The 26441-nt window shown below is 48.3% G+C and overlaps 1 protein-coding gene across 2 annotated transcripts in view; it reads right to left on the reverse strand.

The window, feature by feature from the left end:
* The window catches only part of BRINP1 (BMP/retinoic acid inducible neural specific 1), a 96010-nt gene that overhangs the window by 25264 nt on the left and 44305 nt on the right, over positions 1–26441 (reverse strand). Inside the window, exons 1-4 of one of the 2 annotated variants that reach the window (XM_039507087.1) lie at positions 16227–16262; positions 12923–13113; positions 2566–2735; positions 1094–1199 (exon numbers count right to left, since the gene is read on the reverse strand). In XM_039507087.1, the coding sequence (XP_039363021.1) occupies positions 1094–1199; positions 2566–2735; positions 12923–13040 (394 nt within the window). In that variant the 5' untranslated portion in view covers positions 13041–13113; positions 16227–16262. Of the gene's footprint in view, positions 1–1093; positions 1200–2565; positions 2736–12922; positions 13114–16226; positions 16263–26441 lie in introns of those variants that run through there. The other variant, XM_039507086.1, reaches the window with a different exon arrangement.

Below are 26441 nucleotides of genomic sequence, written 5' to 3' on the forward strand. Positions count from 1 at the left end.
GAGGACAATATGCACCCATTGGTTTTCAGCCAATGTCTTTGAAAATCCCATTCTTAATTATTAATAACCGTGGATGACTTTAAGCATTATTGTTCATTGAGGCCTGATCCCAAGTCCTCTGAAGTCAATGGGATCCTTTCCATTCATCCAGTCTTTGGATCAGGCCTTTAGATCGATCTATCTATCTATCTATGAATAACAAACGCAGCAGCATAGATTCACCCTTGTAGTCAAGATACTAACCAAACAAAATGAATGAAGGCAGAATATTCCACCCTCATTCAGTTCTCTCTCATTTCCCAAGTCCCTCTTCCCCCTCACCAAAAAAAACTAGTTGAACCTCATGGCTTGTCCTGAATGCCAACAGACTCAGACTACTTCAGACAAGCGGCGAGAGTGACAAGGTCAAGTTTATATAGGTTAAAACCTTAAACTCTGCCTGAAACCAATAGGCAGCCAATACAAATCATAGAGCACTGGCGTAATGATACAGGGCCCAATCCGAAGGCCAGTGAAATCAGCGGAAAAACTCCCATTGACCTCAGTGGGCTTTGGGTCAGGTCCATAGCCTGCCATAAATCTCTCTCTCTCTCTCTCTCTCAGTCCTTCTCTCTTTCTCTTTCTCCCTGTTTCAACCATTGTTACTGTTTACCACTATTTGAACTGTAGTAGCATGCAGAGGACTCAGGGCCAAAATGGCAAAGGCCTTTAGGCACGTAAAGCCGCATCTAGGTACCCTCGTAGGATGTACCAAAACACCTGAGCAGGTTAAGTGCCTAACTCCCATTGAAAGCCAACGGGATTCAGGCACCTACATTATGTAGGCACTTTTGGAAATTCCACTGTGTTCCTAATTACATCTTTAGGCACCGGAATGCCTTTGCAGTTCGGTCCCATTGTGCTAGGTGCTGTACATATACATAAGTAGACACTGTCCCTGCTCGAAGGAGCTTACAATGTAACTGAAGACAAGGCAAGTGAATGTAACAAACACTAGAAGAGGAAGGAGGAAGAGGAGGGTATGAGCTTTAATTTCCTCTTGTCATTCCTCCCTCCCCCCGACAGTCACTCATTCCTTTCTTCTGATTCCTACCTTGCAGGTGGAGTTTGCTCTCAGTGCTTTGCAGAAGGACAGAACTCACAGAGTCCAGATTGTCGTAGCTGTTACAGCCCAGGGGGCCAGTCCGAGTTTCTGTTACCTAGAGCAGAGTGCAAAAAAAAGGAAACATGCCATTTGTCTGCAGCATTTCCAGGACACTCCAGCCCCTGACATCTCCACTGGCTGATGGACACCCACCCCCACCCCACCCTCACGAAAATACAACCTACATGACGTGGGTAAGAGCCAAATATCCCCGATGGCCAGGTTAGAAATGCAAACGTGAAAGAAGAGCCACCTCCCAGACTCTGTCCAGCTGCAAAGTGTCCCTTGTTTTATGTTATTGCATCTGCATCTGGGCCTGGTGAGGGGATGCCTGCAGGCTGATCCACTGGAGATCTCTGTTGGCTTAGACCAGAAGCCAGGAGAGGAATTATCCCGTTTTCTCTCCGTGGCAATCTAGAGCACATGGATTGAGAACCAGATATGGTGAGTGACGTCCTACCCCCCACCACACAAGCCCATACTACGGAAAGATGGAGACACAGAAAATCCTCCCGCTGCTTGTAGCGCAGCTGTTGTTATTGTTGGTATCTAGCGGCGGAGGAGACCTGCCCTTTCTGAATTCACAAAGAGTGGTTATCTGCTGTCAGGGCTTCAGTATCTCAATCCAGTTTCCCATCCTTGAGGGAATAGGCTGGGCCAGGAGACACCACAGAACAATAACACAAGCCGGAGCCTTTCAGTGTGATGACTAAGAGTGATGTCTCCATCCCGACTGCCTTCCCTGCAGCATGTTCCCTGACAATGGAATCCCTCCCCAATGGAGACTGAGTGCTTTCAAAGGAGGAGGCCGTTGTTTGTGGATCCATTTTCCTTTCCTTTGTATCCTCCTCCCAGTAGCTTCCCCCGCTCCCCCTCCAGCGCTCTATCTCCATCCGTTTCACTCTGGAAGCCTTTGTAAAGCCTCATTGTGGGCTTTTCTCATTCTCTTGTAATCAGTTCACCTGAGAGCTGTTCAGTAGAAACTCTACTAATACCTGCTGCAGGAAGACACACAAGGGTGGCTGCCACTGCAGAACTGCTTGCCCATTTCCATTGTTGCTGCTGACCTGCCACGGCCAGGCCCTCCCCAATATCACTGTTACACGGCAAGGACCATGATCTCTTTAACATCAATGCCACACTGGGTGTCCCCTTCCCAAAATCACTTTCACGCCGGAATGATGTGTGCCTACCCAAAATGAGGCACACAAGAGAATGACTTTTCCCATCTAACATCAGTGGCACAGGGCAATAATTTGCCTTTTCCTGGGGAGAATGCCACGTTGGAATGGCTGGTGCCTACCCAGCAGCAATACCATATTAAAGGCCAAGCCCTGACTGGCATCACTATTGCATTGGAATGGCTGTCATTCCCCAGTCCATTTCTCTCCCTGGAATCTCCACAGCAGCAGATGCAATACCTTGATTGCTCCGGTAGAGATCTGGATCTCATGGAGTCTCCTCATGGTGCCATCGCGGTCTACGAAGTAGGAGGAAGCAAGCTGGTGCAGTGCCTCAACGCTTTGGGTAGCGTTTCCGGACTTCCTATCAAGCCGGCTTTTGTCCATGTACATGGTCAAGGCCTCCTCCCCTGCAGTGAAAGGAAACAGATTGCTACATTGGAAGGTTTGCTGCTAACCCCACAGGGCTGTGTGCACAGGTACCGATGGTATCACACGCTGAACCTGTGCAGTCTAAACTCTGCACCCCTAGAGATGCCTTGTGCAACAAATCCAGTCCTATTCTTCTGGACAATGGGCCAGATTCAAAATCTGAGCATAGCTCCATTGAGGCCAATGGTGCAGATCCCCAGCTGCTGTAAACTGGAATAACTTCACTAAAGACAATGCTGATTTACACCAACTGGGAAACTAGCCCATTAAACGGAACAATAGCAACAAGGCCTGTCATTTTGAGGGTACATTTGGAGTGATGGGGCCAATATTTAGACTTGGTGGAAGACGAAGATGCAACTCTCGTGGAAGTCTCTTATCTTAATTCAATGGCATAAATGATGGTTTAAGTTACATTTAGCTCACGAGTGAATGGATCTGTGTTTAAAGGGTAAATGAGTGTCATCTGGCATCCAGTGGCTATGCAAGATGAGTGGTTGAGAAGAATGGGGAGTAGGAGGGATGAGATGACAAGCAGAAAAAAAACAAAGAGAAGTAGCATAAGCAACCACTTGCTCTTCCTACAGGCCTGGAGAGCACAGGTGATGCGTGTTGTGTGGGTACAAGCGCAAGGGATAAGGTGTTGAACAGGACAAAGGAGTGTGGGGAAATCAGGCCCGGTATTAACAAGAGCCCTGCTGCCCTGGAAATGACAGAGAATCAGGAAGTACAGACGTTAGAGTCCCAAGAGGCAACAAACGTTAATGAACAATAGCAATATTCTGAATGAAAAGAAAAGAAAGATGAAAAGAAGACAGAACAAAGTTTATAACCACAGTTTATTGTTAAAAACATCTATTCATGATGTCTGAGCCAGAATACAATCCAGCTGACTTTCTCTGAGCTCTGTTAGCTCTGCAAGACTGAAAGGAGTGACAGGCAAAACCATCATATTTTTCTCACTAAGGACAGGAAATCTGATTTTGAATGTACACACGGAGCAGAAGGTGCCATTTCTATCTGGTTAGCTTTAAGAGAAGAATCAAAGTTTAATTGGGGTGGAAGTAAGTAGCACCTGCTGTAATCCAACCTGTGTATCCAACAGATGGACTGATATTTATGCTGATGATGATCATTATAATACTAGGGTTGTATGAAAAAAGTTGCATCACTACTGTTTTGATGGATAAATATTTTACTTTAGGGACATTTGATTTTTTAGAGGAGAAAACTGATTTTTTTCTGTGGAAAACAGACATTTTCTGTGACAAACTTTGATTTGAAAAAAATAAAAAATGTATATGAAATGTGTCTCCAAATTTTGTATTTAAAAACCAAACCCCAGAATATTTTGATTTGGCAATACTACTGTGGCTAATGGGAATTGTAGTTCAGTTTCCTCACGGCCTTATTCTCCAATATGGGCCAGACTCCCTAGCTGATCCACATATCCCATGATGCACCGTGGCCAAGGTCTCCCATGATGCACCCCTGTCCCATCACCAGGAAGGAAGACTGTGGTGCATCATGGCAAACATCTGACCAGGGAACCCAATCTAAGCCACAAAGAATGGGAGCTTCCAGCACCCAACTACAACTCCCCTGAGCCAAACTGTGGCATTTTCAAATCAAAATATTTTGATTTTTTGCCAGGATGTAAAAATATTCTATGGAAAATTCCGACCAAAACATTGTTTTCCTCAACATTTTCCATGGGAATCCCCCCCTCAGCTCTAAATAATAACAACAATAATAATTAATAACAATCAACAATTAATCTGTTGACAGGAATGCCTAGAGGCCCAAGCTGTGGATCAAGGCTTTACCATGTTAGGCCTTGTGCACACACATAACAGAGAAGATGTTTCCTGCCCCAAAGGGTTTACAATCTAAGCATATGATGGGAGACAACAGGTGGATACAACAAACAGACGGTGGAAGCACCAGGTAATAAGACGAATGTGATTAACATGATAAGCAGCGGTCACAGCACACCAGCTGCTTAGCTGCTGTCAAGTGTTTTGCCGGCGTCACAACGCATGTGAGTTTCCAGGAGAGCTTTGAAGGAAGATAAGGTAGTGACTTTGTGGATTTGTACAGTGAGTTCCTCTGTATGAGGGGGAAAGCTTGGGAGAAAATGCAAAGGTGCTTGTGGGAAAATGTGATTAATAGGCAATAAAGGCTGTAGCTTGGGCCAAATGTATCCAGAGATCAATGTGGTTGTCTGTGTCCATTTCAGACTAGAGTACTATACATAGCAGAACGTGGCACCTGGACGGGTATCTCCCGGATGGCAGTTAGACACGCAGCTCCTGTGGAGTTCTAGTGGGATGTGGGAACTCCCTTGTGTTCTTTAGCAAAGCCCACACCTTGGTTTTGCTTGCCATGCAGAAAGATCAAGGCCTTTGTTACTCAACAATCACTGGTGGAACGCTTCGCCGGGACAGCGCTTTGAACTGGGGGTGCTCGTGTACACTATGAACTTGCACTAGTATAAATATAATGATCAGGAGTGTGAAAAATCCCCCCCCCTCGAGCGATGTAGTTCTATCGGCTAACCCCGGTGCAGACAGGGCTATGTTGATGGGAGGGCTTCTCCCTGTGACACAGCTACCGCCTCTCATGGAGGTGGATTAACTACGCAGCCGGGAGAAGCTCTCCCATCACATGCATTTGATGAAGTGGGTATTCACCCATGAAAGCTTATGCTCCAATATGTCTGTTAGTCTATAAGGTGCCACAGGACTCTTTGTCGCTTTTTACAGATCCAGACTAACTCGGCGACCCTTCTGATACTCTGACATCCAGCGTAGCTCCAGAAGTGTGGGGAGTGGCAGTGGAGGAACGGCCAAGCCACGCTGAGTATATAGTCACTGATTTCAGGCAGTTTTGTACTCGACACAGCTCAGCCATGCCTCTGCTGCCGCTCCCCATACTACCACGGCTACCCTGCTATTTGTATTCATGCTAACTCTCAGGAGATAACCCAAATATGTGTACACAAGTTGGGGACTCACACCCCTAGCTCGTCGTGTAGACGCAGCCATGGAGACCTGGCAGAAAGCAAAACGTCCGGTTAAATCCCCACCTTGTAAAGCTACTGGGCAGTAACCGAAGCTGCTAGCATGCTAGGATGTTAAAAATGGACTCTACATTGACAGAGCTGAGGGGTAGCAGCAAGGGTCCCAGACCAGCATGTAACTAGGCGATATGAAGCTACCACCTAGACAGCAGTTGGAGAACCCAAAGCTTTTATGGCACCTGGAGATCTGTGTTCTATTCCCAAAGAAGCCGTCGTTTGTCCCTCCAAAGTGTTTCAGTCTCACCACAGAGAGGATGAGGGGGAAAAACGAGAAACCTCTCTGTGCTTCATTCAGTGCACATCCTGGGAGACATGCCCCGTTCCTGAGACGTGCGATACAATGGCAGGAGAGGGCAGGGAGAGCCCGCTGCTTGAAACCCACGCTGTGTGCATGTGCCTAAGACTGGGAAAAGCCCAACATCCCCATGGAAAGAGAGCCAGCGAAAGCGGCCCATAGATCAAGAGGGGTTAATAGACTTTTGCTGCATTATTAAGTCTTAATTTCTCGTTTATTAAGCGGATGCTATGTTCAAAGTTGTCTTCCCTTCAGGGCTTTCCCTGCAAATTAGCTCTCAGCTCTGTGTACTTCATCCCTGAGTGTGGATGCCCTAGAAATGACCCTGCACCAATCCCTTTGTCAGAACTAAACTGGAGCAGAGCTGGTTCTCTATCGGGCTCTGGGGGAAACAAGCTGCTCGGCAACAGAAAGGCATCAGAAATCCTTCTCTTGTGGGAGGTGTCCAGGCAGCAACCCTGCTAGATACAGGATGGCCTGCTCCATCTCTCAGACCTCCTTGAGCCCCTCCCAACAGCTGCTATGCAAACAAGGAGTCTTGCACATTTGTCTCTCGTTCTTTAGCTGGTTAAACGTCAGGCTGAGATTTGAATGGATAAAAAGCACAATTCTCTGGGTAGCTGTTTTTTTCATGTGGTCCAAGGTCTTAAAGTGGCTCCTAAGCGACGATCGACTTGATGTCAGAGGGATCTGGCTTAGCCTGCAAACTCTGAGCGGAACATGTCCCCCTCCGTGCACAATGCACACCGTGTGGTCAGTGTAAAGCTGCTTCATCTTCATCACGGTCATTGCCAAGATGAATCCTTCATTCCTCGTGCCCTGCCTGCCCCAACCCTGCTGCTCTGGGCTGATTGAACACTTCGCACTTCTGTCCAACACCAGCTCTCGTTACAAGCCTCTGCATATTTAAAAATGTTGTGTTGTAAAAACAGGAGATGGAACAAGCCACTGTGAATAATTCACAACCTCACCCGGGTGAAATTAAAAATATATTTCACCATTGAAGGTCTCTGTTATTTGGAATTTCCAGGGACGTGGAAGAGAAAAAGGCTGCCAATGGGAAGAAAAATAAAACCACAAATAAAACTCCATTCGCCTCCGTGGTTTCTTCCTTCACTGCCTTGCACTGTGTAAAATATGAATCCAAGGAGACATTTCCTCAACAGAAATGAGTTCTCTCTGTACAGAGTTCTTTTAGGGCCTGATTCAACACATCATCTCTATCCAGCAAATCACTTAAGCATGTGCTTTGCTGTATTGGAACATTTCATGTGGTTGGGGTGGTGGAATTTGATTGGATGCATTGAACCGGCAGTTTTGGACTAAGGATTCTTCTAGGGCTGCATTCAATAATGGCTAGGACCACATGACTTCAATGGACCTAAACCAGTTTACCCCATCTGAGGATCTGGCACCTAAGTCATGCAGGCAGGGATGCAAATCAAGCTAATCTTGTCTACATAGCTGATCATTTACAGTATGTTTAAAGAGCTATCCGTAGCCCCCAGAGGAACAAGAGCCAGAAATCCGAGGAATTTCACTAAGGATTTCGCTATTGCCAATCTATTTTATGTGGACAGTGCTCAGATAATATGATGCGCAGCAGCACAAAACTTTAAGATAAGATGCCTTCTTTGTCACTGCAGTATTCTCAGTGCAGCTCCTGCTACACGCCATACATGCTATTTAACCCTATGTACAAAACGCATAATAGCTACCGGCGGTAAAAAGAAAACAGAAGCAAAAAAATGTCCATGAGAAATTTACTTCCATTTTTCATTTTCAAAATATTTGAAATTTTCTACCCAGCTCCAGAAACCGGGCATGCGAATTGGTGACTGAACCCGCAGTTCTCCATCTTATTGATCTACTGGAGTATGCTGCCCATACCGGGATCGGTCTGCAGTCCCTGGGTATATATTTTGCATTGAATTTAATGATTATTCTTTTTTTTTTAAATGTGGCCCATATTTTTTCCTTTAACTATTGTATCCAGTTCAGGCCTCTCTCTGTCCCCCATCAGTGTCTCCATTCCTGCCTAATGCCTTGGTGTGCTACTTCATAGAGCACTCTAAGATTTTTCCAAGTCCAGTGAGTTTCCCCTGTGGGAGAAGATTGTTTTCCTTCTGTATTCAGTTTGTTTCAGACAGAGAGCGCATCTGGTTTCAAGAAACAAGGCAGGGCGTAAAGGTTAGGCGGGAATGCTATTATAGGCACTATACCAGCCAGGCTGCTATTCTGTCTATTCCAAGAGAGAAAATCACCCAGGCAGAATATCCAGTTCACATGGTTCTTTCAAATGCTGCCTGTGCACTTATTTGGGGTTTGGCATTAACATATTTAATCTGGAACGATTATCATTACACAGGCATCATGCACACATGCCCATATGCACCCTCTCAAAACTGCAGCATATCCACCTCGTTTTAAAACTCACATACTCAGATATTGGTATTTGCATACTCAGGGCCATACTGTCATTCTCTCGCACATAGCAGTACCTAAGGCCACACGGAGTACTCGGTACTGTTAAAAGTAGTAAGACATGGGGCTCAGTTCACCCCCATCATGTGGCATTGCCTTTTAAGATCTGATATATGAGAGGGCCTAGGAAATAGGAGATACTGGTAGAAAGGAAGTGGTCCTAGAAGTAAGTAGTATTTTGGGAGGAAATCCTGTTATTGTTTCTTTAAGGGCTTGTGATGAGAAGCTTTGCAGGGTGGGTGGAGCCAGGCTCCCCTTGCTCCCAGCCAATTGGGATGAGCTTTAGGAAGGGGATCAGCATATATGCTGTCTTCTCCTTCATAGCATGGCAGACAGCAGCAGGAGAAGGCTGGGCTGCTGAGCCTGAGGACTAATTGGAGGAAGAGGCCAGCTGAAGGAGAAGCTTGCTAAAGCTCCACAACCAGCTTAAGTTACCACCCTAGCTCCAGGGAGGAGAGCTGGGGGAGTCTGGCCTTAAAGAGAGATAGAGGGGACTTTTTGAATTACAATCCATCTGCCAGAGAGACTGGCAGTGGCCTGGAAATCACTCCTCAGTGGCAGGCTGGGAGGAAGCTGCAGGAGGAGATGGAGTGAGAGTAGTGGAGACCTTAGCCCTGAAAGAGCTAAGGACAAAATAGGAGCATCCCAAGGAAGCAGTGAGGGATTAGAAGGATCAATCCTTAGCTGCCTAACATGGTGTCCCTGGGCTGGAAAACCAAGAGGAGAGGTCAGTCCTCCTACAGGTTTCAGGACTGAAAGAACAAAGACAGGTAAGTCCCAGATCATAGAATCATAGAAGATCGGGGTTGGAAGAGACTTCAGAAGGTCATCTAGTCCAACCCCTTGCTCAAAGCAGGACCAACCCCAACTAAATCATCCCAGCCAGGGCTTTGTCACGCCTGACCTTAAAAACCTCTAAGGAAGGAGATTCCACCACCTCCCTAGGTAACCCCTTCCAGTGCTTCACCACCCTCCTAGTGGAAAAAGTGTTTCCTAATTGTGACGGGGCAGGGCAGCCCCGCACTGGTACAGCAGGGGTTAACCCTTCTCTACTAGCAGAGGAAGCCACGCCCAGGAAGTTCTGCTGGGCATGCAACTGGCTGACAGACCAAAAGCCTGCAGTCTGCTCTGCTGCTGGGTCTGGGCTGACCAGGGAGGACGCGGACCCCGCCCGGGAGGGAGGAGGGAGGAGGAGCAGCCTGGACGGGAGACGGGCAGAGGCCGCCACGGAGACCGGGGGAGAGGACGCCGGCCGGGGGGACCCGGGAGCCGGCGGAACCACGCCACAACGCCAACGCCCGACTAGACGGAGGAAGAAACGGGGAGGGACAGGACTGAGGCTGCAGCTTAGGGCGGCAGCGCGGCCGGCGCGGGGCCGGCGGGGGCCCCAGCTGCAGCGTGGTGGCAGAGCTTGCCACAATCAGGGAGGCGGAGCGAGACCCGAGGCGGCCCGCCCTACCCCACCCCCCCACCCCCCCCCCCCCCCCCCCCCCCCTCACCCCGGGCTGGGGCTCTCCCTGCCCGCCGCGCGCCGCTGCCGCCCTCGAAGCGGCGCCGGCCCCCCCGGGGGTCGCCCCGCCCGCCGCTAGGTGGCGCCCCGCCCCGCCGGGCGGCGCCGATGGACCCCGGGCGCTGCCCCGCGCCCCCCCCGCGCGCTCCGCCCGCCCCGGCGCCGGCGCTATCGCGCCGCCCCTCCGCTGCGAAGCGCCCCGCCCCGCCGCGCGCGCCCGACCCCGCCGCCAGGTCGCTCTACCCCCCGCCCGCGCGGGGGCGCCCCGCTCCGGGCGCCGCCGCCCCCGCGCCGCGCGCCGCGCTCCCCGCGCGCGCCGGGCCGCTCCCGCGCCGGCCCGCCGCAGCGCGGGCCGCCGGCGCGGCGCCCCCTCGCCCCGCACCCACCACTCGGTGCCCGGGAACTCCGGCCGCGTGCGCGCTTACCCCCGGCCCCGGCGCTCCCCCCCGGCCGCGGTGGGCGCGCCGCGCCCCACCGGCTGCGTGGCGCGCGAGACGCCGGCCGGCCGCGCGCGCGCGCCCCGGCGGGCTACTCTCGCCGCCCGTGGCCGCTCTCCGCCGGCCGCCGCGGGCTACCGCGGACTAGGAGGTGGAGGGCCTCTGCCCCCGGAGGGCGCCCGCCCGCCTGCCAGCAGGCGCACGTAGGCCGTGAGGCAGGTGCTAATATCCAACCTAGACCTCCCACATTGCTCCTTGTTCTGTCATCTGTCACCACAGAGAACAGCCAAGCTCCATCCTCTTTGGAACCCCCCCCCTTTCAGGTAATTGAAGGCTGCTATCAAATCCCGCCCCCAACTCTTCTCTTCTGCAGACTAAATAAGCCCAGTTCCCTCAGCCTCTCCTTGTAAGTCATGTGCCCCAGCCCCCTAGTCATTTCCGTTGCCCTCCACTGGACTATCTCCAATTTGTCCATATCCTTTTTGGGGTGGGGGGGAAGCAAAACTGGACATAATACTCCAGATGTCGCCTCACCAATGTCGAATAGAGGGGAATAATCACTTCCCTCGATCTGCTATCAATGCTCCTACTAATGCAGCCCAATATGCCATTAGCCTTCTTGGCAACAAGGGCACACCGCTGACTCATATCCAGCTTCTTGTCCACTGTAACCCTTAGGTCCTTTTCTGCAGAACTGCTGCTTAGCCAGTCGGTCCCCAGTCTGGAGCAGTACATGGGATTCTTCCTTCCTAAGTGCAGGACTCTGCACTTGTCCTTGTTGAACCTCATCAGATTTCTTTTGGCCAAATCCTCTAATTTGTCTAGGTCACTCTGGACCCTCTCCCTACCCTCCAGTGCATCTATCTCCCCTCCCTGCAGCTTAGTGTCATCCGCGAACTTGCTGAGGGTGCAATCCATCCTATCATCCAGATCATTAATGAAGATGTTGAACAAAACCGTTACCAGGACAGACCCCTGGGGCACTCCGTTTGATACTGGTTGCCAACTAGACATGGAGCGGTTGATCACTACCCATTGAGCCTGATAATCTAGCGAGCTTTCTATCCACTTTATAGTCCATTCATCCAGATGGGGGCCAAAGGCCTCGCATAAAGGCCATTAGACTCTGAGTTTTCTGTTTGGACTTTTCTGTTACCCCCGGAAGGGGGCTGAGCTGAAAGGTGACCAGGCTGGAGGGCCGGGCCACAGAAGCTGCAGAGGGTTGCAGAACCAGAATGATGGATAAGGGGATGCTGGAGTGGAAGAACCCCTTGCAATGCCTTGTCCTGGCATGAGGGGGAGCTATGACAGTGGGTTTGCCTCAGCCGAGAGCACTTGCGCTACTCAGTTTAACTTCAGGGATCGCTAAGGCTGCAAAATATTACCAAGGCCTTCCATCTGAGCCCTCAGCAGGAGTGTGGACACACGTATCTTGTCAGGGATGAGGACTTGCAGTTGTGCCTGCCTAGTCTCTGGGCAGCCTATGAGCAGAACAGAGCTGAATGATTGACACCCCACCCTTTGGCCGAGGAAGTCAACAAGCCCCTAGGTCCAACAGCCACAACGGATCTCTGGCTGCTCAACTCACACGCCCGCTCATGTAATCACTGCCCTGCTCCTAGCGCTGCTCCAGCCCTGATCCTACTTGTTTCCAGCATTGCTCCTCTCCTGCCCAGTCCACTGCTTGGTTTCTGACCCTGGGCTCTGACTCTTGGTCCCTGACTCCAGCTCTGAGCTTGGGTGCTGCTCCTGGCCTGACCACCACTGCTCTGACCACTAGGCACGACTGCCCACCCTACGCACATACTGTGTGCACTCAAAACCTGGCACAGACGTGTGCGCACACATCATGTCAACACTCACCGTTCTCATAGCGAGTGTGTGTAAACGCAGATCACAGAAACACTCCACGCATGCTATTGTCAAACAAAGCACACCTGCGCTCATGTCACACACACCAATACACATTCCATTGTCACACCAGGCGCAGGTATCACAGCTACCGACACCCACCCCCACACACTCTGCTTCATAAGCCAAGGGAGGCCATTCAGAGTTAGCCTGGGCTTTTGAGCAGATCTGGAGGAGAGTATGGGGCTTCAGGGAGCGGACATGTGACAACCCTGACTCATCACCATACCAACCGACCTACATCCTTCCTCGGGCCTGAAGAAGCGCTCTGTGTAGCTCAAACGCTTGCACCTTCCACCAGCAGACGTTGGTCCATTAAAAGCGATTTACCTCGCCCAACTTGTCTCTCCTACATTCAAAGTGACACGGAGCTGGACGAGCATGCTTCATCCCCTCTCCCCACCGTCACAGTGACTGGGTAAGAAAATACCCCGGTTGCCACCTACCTCCCAGGGTGGCAGAGATGAGGATGTGGGTGCCGTACTTTTTGATGATGGTATCAATGAACTGTTGTGTGGTGGGTCTCCTGCCCAGCAAACGGATGCTCCTCTGGAATTCAGGCATCAGGGGCACTGGATTGCGGACCAGGTCCCTCCGTTCGATGGCTGTGTTCCTCACCTTCCAACGGGCAAACTCCCTATGCGACAACAGAGGAACACAACACAGGTGAGGCTCTGAGTCTGGACAGGAGGGGAGAACCACCAAGGAAGGGGGCAGATGAGGGCAAAGGGGAAAATACTGGAGGGCATCCCCACATCGATACACAGGTGAGGCTCTGAGGCTAGACCTAGGAGGGAGAGGAAGAAGAGGAGAAGCAAGAAGTTACTGCACAATGCCAACACGCCTTAAGGAGCAGGGTCTGAGCTGGTGCTGGGGGACCCTCAACAAGTTCAAAGGTAAATTTCAGATGAGCTTCCAGAAGTACGGCTTCCCCTATGTAGGGGGCAGAGTATCCCACATCTGCCTACCGCAGGGCTCCTACACCTTCCTCTAAAGCAGCTGGCTTGGGCCACTCTTAGAGACAGGATACTGGAGCAGACAACTCTTGGTTCTGATCCAATCTGGCAATTCCCATGTCCATGTGTTTCCATCCTCTCTGACTGTGCAAAACCCAGCTAAAAAAGTTGGAGAGCACAAGCTCGCTCATGATGTCCTGATTTTCCAGCCCCTGGAGTGCAGGGGAGTGTGATCCTGGAACAACAACATGGACAGAACCTGCCCAGCACCTGCCCTCTGAAAATCAGGCCCCTTTAAGGTATGTCAGGTTGGGCAGCCAAAAACCGAGGCACCTGACATTACTAGCCTCTTTTGCAAAATCTTGGAGAAGGCCTAAGAAGAAAACCGGTATTTACAACGCTCCTGCAATACCCACGGCACTATCTTAAGCAACATGTTGCCATGTCCAATTGAGTCACAGGCTGCTGTTCCTTCTCGTTCATTTATTCCAGTAAATCAGATAAAACATTAGTTTAAATAATAGGAATAACAATAGGTGGGACTTTCTATCTCCCTAAGTATTGGCATCCCCCTGTACAGATGGAGAAACTGACGTGCCGGGAGATGATTTCGTGCACTCAGCGGCAAAGCCATGATCAGAACCTGGGGCTCTTGGCTCCAAGTCTGGTTCTCTAGCCACAGGGCCTTGCTGCCTTTTAGATTATTTTAATGAATGTAATTACGCATGTGTTTATTTTGACTGGGTCCCATCATCACTCACCAGGGTGACTTACAGCAATAATATCAGCAACATACCAGCCTTTTAACTTAAAATGCAAACTCCAGAGCTAATTCCCACTTGTTAATCCTCAGACTTTCAAAAACCTAACCAAAAATTCCATTGACAGTGTGCCCTAAAATCACTACACTCAGGCTATGGAAAGAGCAGATCCCAGAAACACGGTCCTTTCACTGAAAATATTCTGCCACCAGTCTCGGAGTGTTTCCTCCCAGCAACCAGTAACAAGAACAACCCAATGGATCAGTTATGCCTATAATGGGACACATTGGGAGTCAGATTCTTGGTTTCAAAACTATTTCCAAATAACGAGTACCTTGAATGGCCCCCCAGAAATGCACCGCTGTTCATTGCATGGAGCACAAAGTCTGGCTGTCACATGCTCATGCTGCATAGAGTACAGGCCTCAGGTGTTCATGGCGCTCACAGTGGCATGTTGGTGTGATGTGCTGTGAATGTGGCACCTGATCTGACCCCACTGACATCAGTGAGCTGTGGATCAGGCCCCTGGAGCCTGCGATGGAAATGCAAGATGTCTCGTGCAGCTAATGCCACTCACGACATGAGACTGCACTAGCTGATGCAACTGAGTTCTTTTCAAGGGTAGCCTAAGTAGAACTCAGTGGGGCAAACAGAACTAGCAAGGCCATGGAACAGTGTTGTGAGTCCATGTTAAAGAGACGCTAATACCCGATGGGGGAAAGGGAGTGGAGAGCCAGTAAGGAGGGACCAACACCAGTAGCAGAATATTTTCAGTGAAAGGACTCTCACTCTGTCTATCCATCCTTGTCCCAGTAACGATAGATAGATAGATAGATAGATAGATAGATAGATAGATAGATAGAGGGAGTGTCTGGAGATGTGGGGGCGGTGTCTGGAGATAGATAGATAGATTAGATTGATTCACCCCTTCTGAGCTAGCACTAATGAGTGAGCAGTCCACACTGTGTGTCTGAGAGATGGAGGGAGTCACTGGGGACAGTCTCGACACTCGTTAGTGGTATATTCCCTCGAGGGGGAAAACAAAAGGAAAAAATGCTGAGGAGGAAGGCAGAGTTGAAAGCACAGACCGGGGACATCACCCAGAGCTCCCACTGAGTCTCTACAGATAGGAGAATCCAAGGGCACGTACATCTCTATCTGGGGGGAGGCATCTGAAAAGGAGAGGCCGTCAGAGCAAATTAAATTCTCCATCTTCAAACCGCCAAGGCGACCAAAGGACATAAGTGAAGAAACAAGTTCAGCGCAGACCTTGGGGGCCGTGGTTTGAAACCAAAGAGAAATGCAGCAACCAAGGAGCAGGACTGAATATGTTAAAGAAACAGAGCAGAAAGGTTCTGAACGAAGCCCAGAAGTACCATGCTAACTAGGCCACTTCCCCACCTCACTCTCCTCCTCCCAGGAGGTGTTGCTGCCTATGGGCCCTGCAGGACAGCAAGGGGATCCCATGCACAACATACGCTCCAGCAACGAGGCCCAGCCACGTGGGCTAAGGGCAGAGTCACTCCTTTTGGAGCTGTCGCCGTAGCCAGGTTGAACTTCCCACCTCCCTTCCAGTTTGCTCACTCCCCCTCTCCTTTTAAAACACGGCTTAAAAGCCACCAGCTGCTGCATGCTGCCCACAGCCGATGAGCTGTCAGCCTGTGCCCCTCCCACACAACCCCAAACCCCAGGACTTCCAATTGCCAGCCAGCCTCCTGTGCCCCCCAGCACCTCAGTGTTGCTGTTCTTATTGACGGGGTGACATTAGTGCGCTCAAGGGAATGAGCCAAACACCCTGCTCCGAAGGTCTTACTTTCTAAGAGCCAGATTGTATAGTTCTGTGTGCGGAGGCGAGAGACCGCTATGGAGGTGCTTATCTGCCCCCCCGGTCTCCACAGTGTCCAAGCACCTCACAAGCATTCCTGCAGGCATCCTCATGGCAGCCCTGAGCTATAGGGAGTATTATCAGCCCCATAGGACAGATGGGGAACTGAGGCACAGAGAGTCTCATTGAGTTGCCCGAGGTCACTCACAGAGTCTGTGGCACAGCCAGGAATGCACTCCGAGGTTTCCTGTATCCCAGTCCAGTGTCTTTACACAAGACCACGCTTTCTCCCCCCCGCCTCCCGCCCCTGATCCGGGGCTGGATACATGCATAGTTCTCCTGGCTCCTGAGTGCAAGACTCCTTGAGATTGCTGCAGGCACCAGATACCCCCAAAGGTCCCGGTGAGGGGCAGGATCACAGCAGGACTGTGGCACCTGCCCACTGAGCTGGCCTGACACAGAGTGAGAGGTCTCCCTGCCCCCTTTCAAAGGGTGGTAGAGGTGCTTTTCCAGCTTGCTCCTTCCTGAAATGCCCAGGACAAATCCAGGCTGAGCAGTTTGTCTAGGGATTTTCTCTGCAGCATGGCCTCTCCTCCGTCCATGGCAGCATTAGGCCATTAAAGGCTGAGATTTTCAAAGGGGCATGAGGGAATTAAGTTCCCAGAGGAGTTACTGTAGAATCTCGCCAGGTCCGACAGCCCAGCCTCCAGCCCGAGCCCAGATGTCTACACAGCTGTGAAACAGCCCCGCAGCCCAAGCGCTGCGATCCCAAGTCAGCTGGCATGGGCTGGCCATGGGTCTATAACTGCAGTGCAGAGATACCCCTTGTCTTCTTTGAATGGTCAGCCTGGAGCCTCTGTATTAGATACACAATACAGCTCAGATTAGCACACCAAGAAAAAAAATCCAATCCCAGATCAACATTTAAAAAGAAAAATAGTGCAAGTCAAAAGTGATCCGACATGATAGATGGAGTTCACTTGCCAGCTAGAGAGACAGACAGATACATGACAGCTAACTGGCTAGACCGATGTTAGAGCTACTGATCAGGGCAGTAAACAGCAGGCCATTACTGCTGGGGTGTTCTGCAGGGCAAGGCTGCATGTGAGGGCTGGCTGCTGCCACAGAATTATAAGCCTTTGAAGTAACCCCTCTTCCTTCCTCCTCCTCACACACTAAATTATCTAGTCTTACCTCCCATTAACCCTGGCCAAGCGAGGATTGCCCCTCGTCAGCGGTGTGTTCTCTAGCCCTGTGTCTAGTCTAGTCTTAAGCGTTTCAAGCAGCAAATCCTCCTATTTCCCTGGGCAATTCTTCCACCGTCTCTTGGATGTCACTGGTAGGAAGCATTTTTGTTGTTGTTTTGTTTCTCGCTCCCTGATATTTTGCCGAAAAACAGCATTTGTTTTGATGGGAGGGGGAGGGGATGCCAAGAACAACATGGATTTTGCAAACAGCGACGAGAAATAAATGACTTCAAAGTTGGGTGGATTTTGTGTGACCTTGAGAGCACCTCGGTAAGTGGATTGTTCCAGCACTAAATTACAATGCAATCAAACAAGCATGATTCCGAGTCTAGTTCTGTGTGTTTGGACAGCGAGTGAGCCTCGCTCTGTTTATCAGTGAGACCTAATTATTGGGTGCCGGGAAGATCAATTAAAAAAAAAGAGAGAAGAAAGTGGAATACATTTTGTATTATTGAGCCAAGGCCTAGGGAGGGTAGGACAATATTTAGTGGATAGGGCATTAGGATGAGAGGCAGAAGACAAGGGTTTGGTTCCCAACTCAGATTTCTAGTGTGTCCTTGACTAAGTCATGTAATCTATTCTATGGTTCAGTTTCTTGTCAGTAAAATGGGGATCATTTTCCCCTACTTCACAGGGGTAAAATCCACTGATGACCACGAGGCTCTCAAAAACGAGGGCTGTCTAAGTAATAAGATATGTGGGTTCCGGATGCTCAAGTCTTCTTCAAGGATGCTGAATCTCAAAACTCCCAGGACAGGGGGCCACATGTTTTCAAAGCAGCCACTGATTTTGTGTGTCTCCATTTTGGGGGTTCCCAATTTGAGACACACAATAGGCCTGACCACAAAAAGTGCTGAGTACCATAGCTCCAACTGATGTCAAGGGGGGGTGCTCAGCACCTCTGAAAACCAGGGGCCATGCAGTGTCCTAAACTGGGCACCCAAACATTGTGAGACAGTGAGAATTAGAAGCCGCTTTTGGAAATTTGGCTGCACAGCTTTAAAAGTTAGTTAAAATGTGTTGTCACTTGGCTGAGTCCTCATTTTTGTTTGAGCAAGGAAACAGGAAGAGCAGAAGGTGCTAGGTTGCATGGCAGAAAATGGATCAATCTGCTGGAACACATTTCGTTTAGCTTTTGGGGATGCCAGATCCTCAGGTGGTGCAAACCTGTCAAAGCTCCTCTGACGTCAGCAAAGGTACACTGAATTACACTATCTGGATCTGGCAAATTTTGCTGGAATCCATTTCCTCTGACCACAGGGATCTGGTCTTAGCGAGATCATCTTGTGGGCTATTTAAACTTGTCAACTTGTCCCCTCGTGTTTTTATGTGATATTCTTTGTGCACCTTTCATCCCCAGCAGCACTGGATTTACCCTTTCTAACTCCGACCTTCACCATAACCTTGTCCATACTGGGTAATTTTTGCAAATAGTTCCCATTACTGCCAACAGCCATTCAGCTCTTTGCCGCATCATTCTGGAGTGATCTGGAATGAAAAAAGTTTGACTTGAGCCAGAGGTTCCCACATCCCAGGCCAGCCCCCTAGCCACCAGGCGGCACACACCTATGGGAATCGAAAAGCTCAGATTTTGATCCAAAAGTGGGCATTTTGATACAATTCCATTTGGGGGAAAATGTTTGAAAGGTTTCCGGGATTGTTATGAAACAAAACCCAAATTTTGAAACCTTGCAAAAATTACCACGAAATGGAATTCTCCTCCTCCATTCGGCGCTGGCCCAATTTCACTCCCAACACAGTCCTCCTCTCTTTAGCAATAAAACTTGACATTCCCCCAATTTATCAGTCCAAAACTACACCTCAGCAAAGATCAGTTTTTCTTGCAGATCCCTGACATTTCAAAAGGTTGCATGATTGTGGCTGTCTCCATTTTTGGGTTAGTAGCATGACACACCTGAAAGGAGTTTGATTTCCAAGCGTAGGTGCTCAGAACTTTCTGAAAAATCAAGCCACTTCAAATCAATGGAAAAAGGCTCATGATGTCTATTTGATGGGGGAAACTGAGGCACAGAGAGATGAAACCATTTGCCCTAGGTAACACAGACATGGTGGGGACAGGAAAAGAACCTACCTACATCTCTTCATAGCCAGCTCATTGCGCTATTCATCAGGCCACACTGCTTCCTATGTTTTTCCTACTGATCCGAGTGAAATGATGATAGAGCTCAGTGCAGTTAAGGGTGGACAGAGGCAGATGACAGCTGTAATGAGGTCCCTTTAAGACCAGCATTCAGCTGTAACTCAAGAATCCCAGTTCTCATGGGACGATTAGGTAGCAGTGCACAAGCTCCAGAAGAGCGTGAAGCAGTATCTGCTGGAGTTCTGCCAATGGAAAGGTGCTGGATTTGTTTTTCTATCCACGCGAGGAAGAGGTGATGCAAATGCACACCAGCATTTAGTTGCCACAAAAAAATCCCAAAACAAAAAACAAAAAAACCCCAAAACAAAAAACAAAAAAACACCCCAGAAGCTGAGAAATCAGTCTAATGAAATGCAAAACACTTCCTTTGGGAAAGCTATATTGACCCCATCCTGTTCTTGTGTTCAGAGAGTGGAGGGGGGATTTTGTAAGGTTAGGGTGTGGGGAAGAGTTGCTTACAGCTGAATCTATATGAATTTATAGTCCCCTGTATTTGTTTCTCTTAATCTTTATATGTGTATTTTTATGAATAGATTATTATCCTCATGATATTTTAGCCATCACAAGTGCCCTTCATCTGAGGATCACAAATTACTTTATTAACCAGCTGAGTCTTATGGTATCCTTGTAATGGCAGAGAGATATTATAGTACCCATTTTGCAGGTGGAGAAACTGAGGCACGAGGAGGCTAAAGGAAAGGTTTTCAGTACTGCTTGCACTGGGATTGCAGTGCATGCAAAATGCAAGCTAACAGACTGTGCACACAAAGCCCCACAAACACCTCTTTACATGAATCACTTCAGTCATTTCAGCTGTAAAGAAAAAAAAAATCACACAGGCACTGATATCCAGGAGTGAAATCCAGTCCCCATTGAACTCAATGGCAAAATTCCCATCGGCCTCAGTGGAGCCAGGATTTCACTACTGCGTGCAAATACAGAGACTCTGAAAATGGCAGCAGGATCACAGGCAGTGTGTGAAGCTATCTCATAGTGATAGGAAGTACAGGCCCTGTGCAGATGGCAGAGTGAACTATCTGCTTCTGCTAGAGGAATGAGCACAGTTACCTACCCTGATTGCTGGGCTTTGCATGTGTGAGCAGGGTTGTGGCAATTGGGAGCAATTAATTAATTACCCAGCCTCGCCCAGCACACTATAAAAGGGATGTGCAGTAAGGTGGTGCTGGGGGTTGTGTTTGTTGTTAGCAGGAAATGATCTTGAGAAGGGGATGGGGCGGGGCACACTTTTACCTCTGTTAAATGACCCCTATTTCAGACCTTTGGGTTGGGTTGGGCTTGGCTCATGCTGTTGCTTAGCTGAAGAAAGCCCTGCTGTGCTTTGTTTGGGGTTTAAAGAGGCAGGATAATGTCCCCCCCCCCCCCTGCCCAATGCTTGTACAGGATCCTTCTTTGCTTGCATGGGGCTTTGGGCTAGACACTGCATAAGGGCTAAGGCCAGAGCGTTGCTCATCTCTGCTAAGGAGAGTACACCCTCTGATAACTAACTACTCACGAGGGGTGACTGGTGACCCACAGAGGGCAGAACAGAGAGAGTTATGGTTCTGCCTCCTTCTACCCATATGCCCACCCACCTAGCTGGGCAGGCTACCCAGAGAGAAATATGCTGCTGAGCTGTCTGTATGCCCAGCAGTATTCCCAACCCCATGTGCTCAAAAACCATGAGTCAGGCCCCAAAAAAATCATGAGATCTTACAAAAAAAATATAATACATTTTGGGTTCTTTTTATTTCCCTTCTGGGTTTTGAGCCTTTTAGGGATCCTCTTTTAAAGCTTTTCTCTGCAGCTATGAGAGACAGATTATTATTATTATTATTTATTATTATAATGAAAGCTGAGAAACAAACATGTGACTCTAGGAGCTGGGGCTTAAAAACAAAAACAAACCAACACCAACTCTCACAGGATTCACAACAATAAATAGAGCTCTCTGCCTCCATCCTCATAACCAAATCCAGCTGCTGGGGTATTTACCCATCTCTAGCTGCTTCGGTGGTGCAATCACCCCAGACTAGGGTGACCAGATGTCCTGATTTTATAGGGTCAGTCCTGATTTTGGGGTCTTTTTCTTCTATAAACTCCTATTACCCCCCCCCCACCTCCATCCTGATTTTTCACACTTGCTGTCTGGTCACCCCACCCCAGTATCCAGTATTGAAAGTGTGTTTCTGGCTCCAATCCAAAATGCCAAAACGCCTGTTGACTTTCAATGGGAGCAGTATCAGGTGCTCTGTCTTTCTCATCTTTCCATCTGTCTGTCTGCTTTCCTGGGGATGCCGGTACTTTAAAGGGCAGGTGGTGGCTGTATTTAGAGCCTCAATCTTCCTGAGCACGGAACCATTCTGAGTCGCACACTCATCGGTGGAGCCGAGTTTCTCTGACTGATTGGTTTCCGATTTTGTTTGGCATTGTATTTGGGCTGCATTTAAATCTTCTTATAAAATCATTTTCATGTCCATGGATTATAGCTCTGACTCGCTCCAGTGGGAGCGCCAAAGGGAGGGCAAGACCACAGCATAGGGCATGCAAGGTGCTAAGGGACTTTTCGAGGTGGTATGGTACCATCTCTAACAGGGGCTAGCTGAGCAGATACTGTGTGGGGTGAACAGGTACCACTTTATCAGCTCCATATCATCCCAGGGATGGCTTTCCTCATGTCAGTAATCAATTTCTCCTCCTCGCCCCTCTTACTATTAGATTAACAGATTTTAATGACAGAGGGGACCATTGTGATGACCTACTCTGATCTGCATAACCTCAGCCACAGAATTTCACCCAGTGATGCCTGCATTGAGCATAACCCCTTGGGGTTGAGCTAGAGTGTATTGTTATCATCTGTTTGTTCATTATTTGTATTCTGGTAGCAGCCATAATGGGCTGGGTCCTGTCTGCACAGAGAAAGACACGTTCCCTGCCTCCAAGATCTTATAATCTAAGTTCCCGATCTGGCAAGTGAGGTCACATGGGTGGACTGCAACTCTCACACGGGGCCGTGCTGAAGCCAACGGGCCTCCATACAGTCCCCCTGAATTCTTGTCATCTGCAGTTTAAGGACTTAAGAAAACAATCAGCCTAGCAGCCCACATGGGAGAGGAGAGGGATATAGCCCAAATGTGCTGTATCTATTACAATCAATACGCCTCCATGTGCCTGCCATCCCTTCACCGCACCCTGACCCGTTTCTTCTGGGCATCATGGCAAAACTAGGTCCTGAGGAGAGATTTGGAGGAAAGGATAGTGATTAGAGTTGGTCTTTAAAAGGGGGGGGGGAGGAGAGAGAGAGCTGGGAGAGAATTCACAGATTTCTTTTTCATTCCTTCCCCCTCAACCAAATGTGAAAAGATTCCAACCAGCCCTGGCAGTAACCTGGCGAGGCTGAAAAAGGAGAGTGGGGTAAAAGGCACTGAGGTGATTATAGGAAAAGCCAATGTGGGTAGTTAAGGCTCACGTGATGAGCTGTGAGAGGTGGAGTCAGCTAATACTGTGCATAGTCTGGACTTTCTGAAACCGGAAGGGAAGGGAACTACAGAGAACAGGCAAGGCTTCAGTTGCCTTGTGAGAACAGCTAGGAATAGTAGGGATTTTGGGGTGGAGGGATATATGTCAACACAAGCTCTTCTCTTCTCTTCTCTTTTCATGCCACCCTCATCACCCTAGTATCTGATCCCCTTCCAGCAGCACGTTGTGCAACATGACTAAATCCTTCCCATCTGGTTCGATCTCTCCTCCTCCTCCTCCCTCCTGGAGGAGAACTGTGTGTGCAGCGTAGTTTTCTGTGGAACGTTTGACACACACATTTCCAGAACATTCTGTCTAGTGGAAAAGCCAAATCAAGAGGGCAGAGAAAGCAACACCTAGTAAGCTACCAGACACGGACCGACGAACAGGCTTGATGGCACTAGGTCAAAGTCTCTCCACAGCAAAGCTACTTCTCATGTCCAGACCATATGCATTCCAAAAGGGTTCTCCAGTGTCATGCCCCTCTTCTTTCTCTCTCAGATCTCAGATCTCTGCTCCTTTCCCCCATGCCTGCTCCTCATCTAAGTACCACCTTCCTCCCCCTTCACACGTGGTTAGAGCGAGATGCTTCACCTCAGCAGATTCGGCCATTTGGAATCACCCTTCACATGTCTCTGCGTCTCATTGATGCCCCATCTCATTTCAATCTCAGCTGACATCATATCTTTTTTTTCCCCCTTCCTGGTGTTCCCTCTGCTATTATTTATGATTTATCTCTGAAAGTGTCCCAGTTAGTGCTGCAGAGTGGTCAGGGATGCGGTTTGTATGAAAGATGCTATTGGAAATAAAGTAGTATTGCATGGTATCTGTCAATCCAACCAAACTCAGCCGCACTCCATGTTACACAGAAGGCTTGTGCCTCATTCCTAGGCCCCTAGATTCTTCCTTCACTGCCTCGGTAGTCCAAGAGAACTCCAGAGAGTGCAGCCACCAATTAAATGATCCCCACACATTGTATGCAACACCCTGAGGAAATGGCCAGTGAAAAACCTTTATACACTTCAGTCAAAAAGCAGAACAAGCCTTTAAGAACCAGCCAAGACTCCCTTTCCTGGCACCTGGCTTTTGTTGCTACGTTACTCTAACATGAATGAATCCCCCTTTCCTTGTAGACAGACCAAGGTGCTCGAACTGTGCCCAATTGAGAATTTTGCTAGCAGCTTGCCAGGAAACAAACGGTGGCCCCTAATTTCCATCAAATGGAAGACATTGCAGATATTCTCATCTTTAATACAGAGCCATGGCCCATATAAACTACATATCTCAGCATGTGGTGTGGTGGAGCCACTTGAATCAAAATGGAGCATGAATGCTGGGACCCAGTGGGCAAGACATATTGTAGAGTTCCATGGTTGCCTTTTGTCTATGGTCCACCACTTTGGCCATTCCTAGCCAAGAAGCTATTGCTTTTATTAATGTGAAAGTACCAATAGAGAGACATGCTGATGATATCTCCCATACACCAACCTTCTGGACCTGGGCTGAGAGTCATCCTTATAGTATAAAGTTCTGTGAGGACTTAGATGTACTAGAAAGTCCATTAAATGAGAACTGGTCCAGGCCATGTTGAAGAGATTTCCACCTGGTCTTTTCCCAGTTCTGGAAAACCAGGAATTATCAGGAAACGGTCAAATTATTCCCAGTAAGATTCTCTGAGTCTGTGGACTCGTTTTTCTACAGGCATACTTCTGCCTACTGGGATTTTCCATGAGGCAAACTCCACGGTGCAGCTGGTCATGGGAAGGCTTCTGCCTACACACTAAATAAATTCTAATGTGATGCTCTGTTTCTCTATGGAAACTGCACCCTGCGCTTCTCTCCATGAGTTTTTTCTCATTTCAGGCTCCATAATAAATTAACGAGAAGATGTTTTCTTTACACCAACCATAGGACAGATTCTTTTCTGTTCTCAATTAATCTTTAGTGATCTATATTAAATATTTATCTGAAGAAACGAGCCCTGTATTGCAGCAACATTTTCTATTATGAGACTTTATCATATCAAGCAATATTTTTCCAGTGCTGACTCCCTCGTATATATTAAGCCAGAATTTCCGAGGGAATGACACATTTTTTTTCTCCAAATGACCTTTTCTCTTCGTAACAAGCTGCTGATATGTTGGAATTTACAGGGTTATAAACACTTTTTATTGTGTGGGAGGAGGCTGGGTAATTCGGCATCAGCTTTCCTAATAAAACCCGAGGGAGAGGTTGTGATATTTGACACCAGTAAAGGCATGAAAGGCCTTCTGGGATTGCTGGGCACGAATGTCAGTGGAAGTCAGAAGGAGTGTGAGCCTTGTGCTTTCTCTCTGCTGATGTAGCTTTCAAATGACGCCAGCTTACCGGAGTTTGCTGTCACAGGAGACGGAAGGAAAGGGATCTTGAAAGGGACTGGGTTTCAGGACTCCTGGGTTCTCTTCCTAACACTGAAAAGAGACTGTAATCTAGCAATTAGACCAGGGGACTGGGAGTCAGGATTCCCATGTTCTCTCTCTGGCCCTGGGAGATGAGTGTGATTGAATAGGTGATGAGGAGCCAGGACACCTGGGTTCTTTTCTTGGCTCTGCATGGAGAGTGTGGTCTAATAGTTAGAGCAGGAAAATGGAAATAACAATTCCTGTGTCCTCTTTTGGCTCTGCCACTTAATTTCTGTGTGACTATGGGCAAGTCATCTGACCTCTCTCCACCTAAGTTAAATCTTGTGTAAAATAAATTGTTGTTGTTGTTGTTGTTAATTTGTATTGTTGTAGCACCTAAAGAGGGACTCGCTCATGGAACAGAACCTCATTGTGCCAGGCACTATTCAAACACAGAATAAAAAGACAGTGCCAGCCTCAAAGAGATTATAACCTAATACTTCCCTGCTTCACAGGGGAGTTGTGAGTTAAGCTGGTTAATAATCATCAGTGAATAGCTTATTCTACACATTTCAAAATAGTTCTGTATAAATTGTTTGAGGAATATATGCACATTATAAATGATTTACCTAGCAATACAACCAAGCTGCTGTGTTTTGACGAATATATCCATGAATAATAAATATGATGAATTTCATTATATTTTACTAGTAAATTATTCATTTAAAAAATCCTTCCCTCAGCTATCATTAGGAGGCTTAATTAACACTTGTTAAGTGCTTTGAGATCCTCAGATGAAAGATCCTATAGATAGGCTTGTCTGAATTCTATTTTTTTAAAATAATTTCAGTGGATAATATCAATGTTTATTTTAAAGCTTTGGTTTTTTTATTTAAGTTTTCAGTTGTGGATTTTAAGCATTTTTTTTCCAATTTGTATTTATTTAAATTTTCACAGTTGTGGGCATTTATGTGGGAGAAGGGGGTCAGGCAATAATTATCCAATGTCAATAGACATTGAGATTCAAAAAGTTACAGCGTTATAACGGTTAAAACGCCAATTGTCAACATCACATGTCAAAATATACAAAGTAAAGATCCTTAAATCAGAATGCAACA

This window comes from Mauremys reevesii, linkage group 19 (genome assembly GCF_016161935.1).
Source record: "Mauremys reevesii isolate NIE-2019 linkage group 19, ASM1616193v1, whole genome shotgun sequence".
NCBI classification, from domain to species: Eukaryota; Metazoa; Chordata; order Testudines; family Geoemydidae; genus Mauremys; species Mauremys reevesii.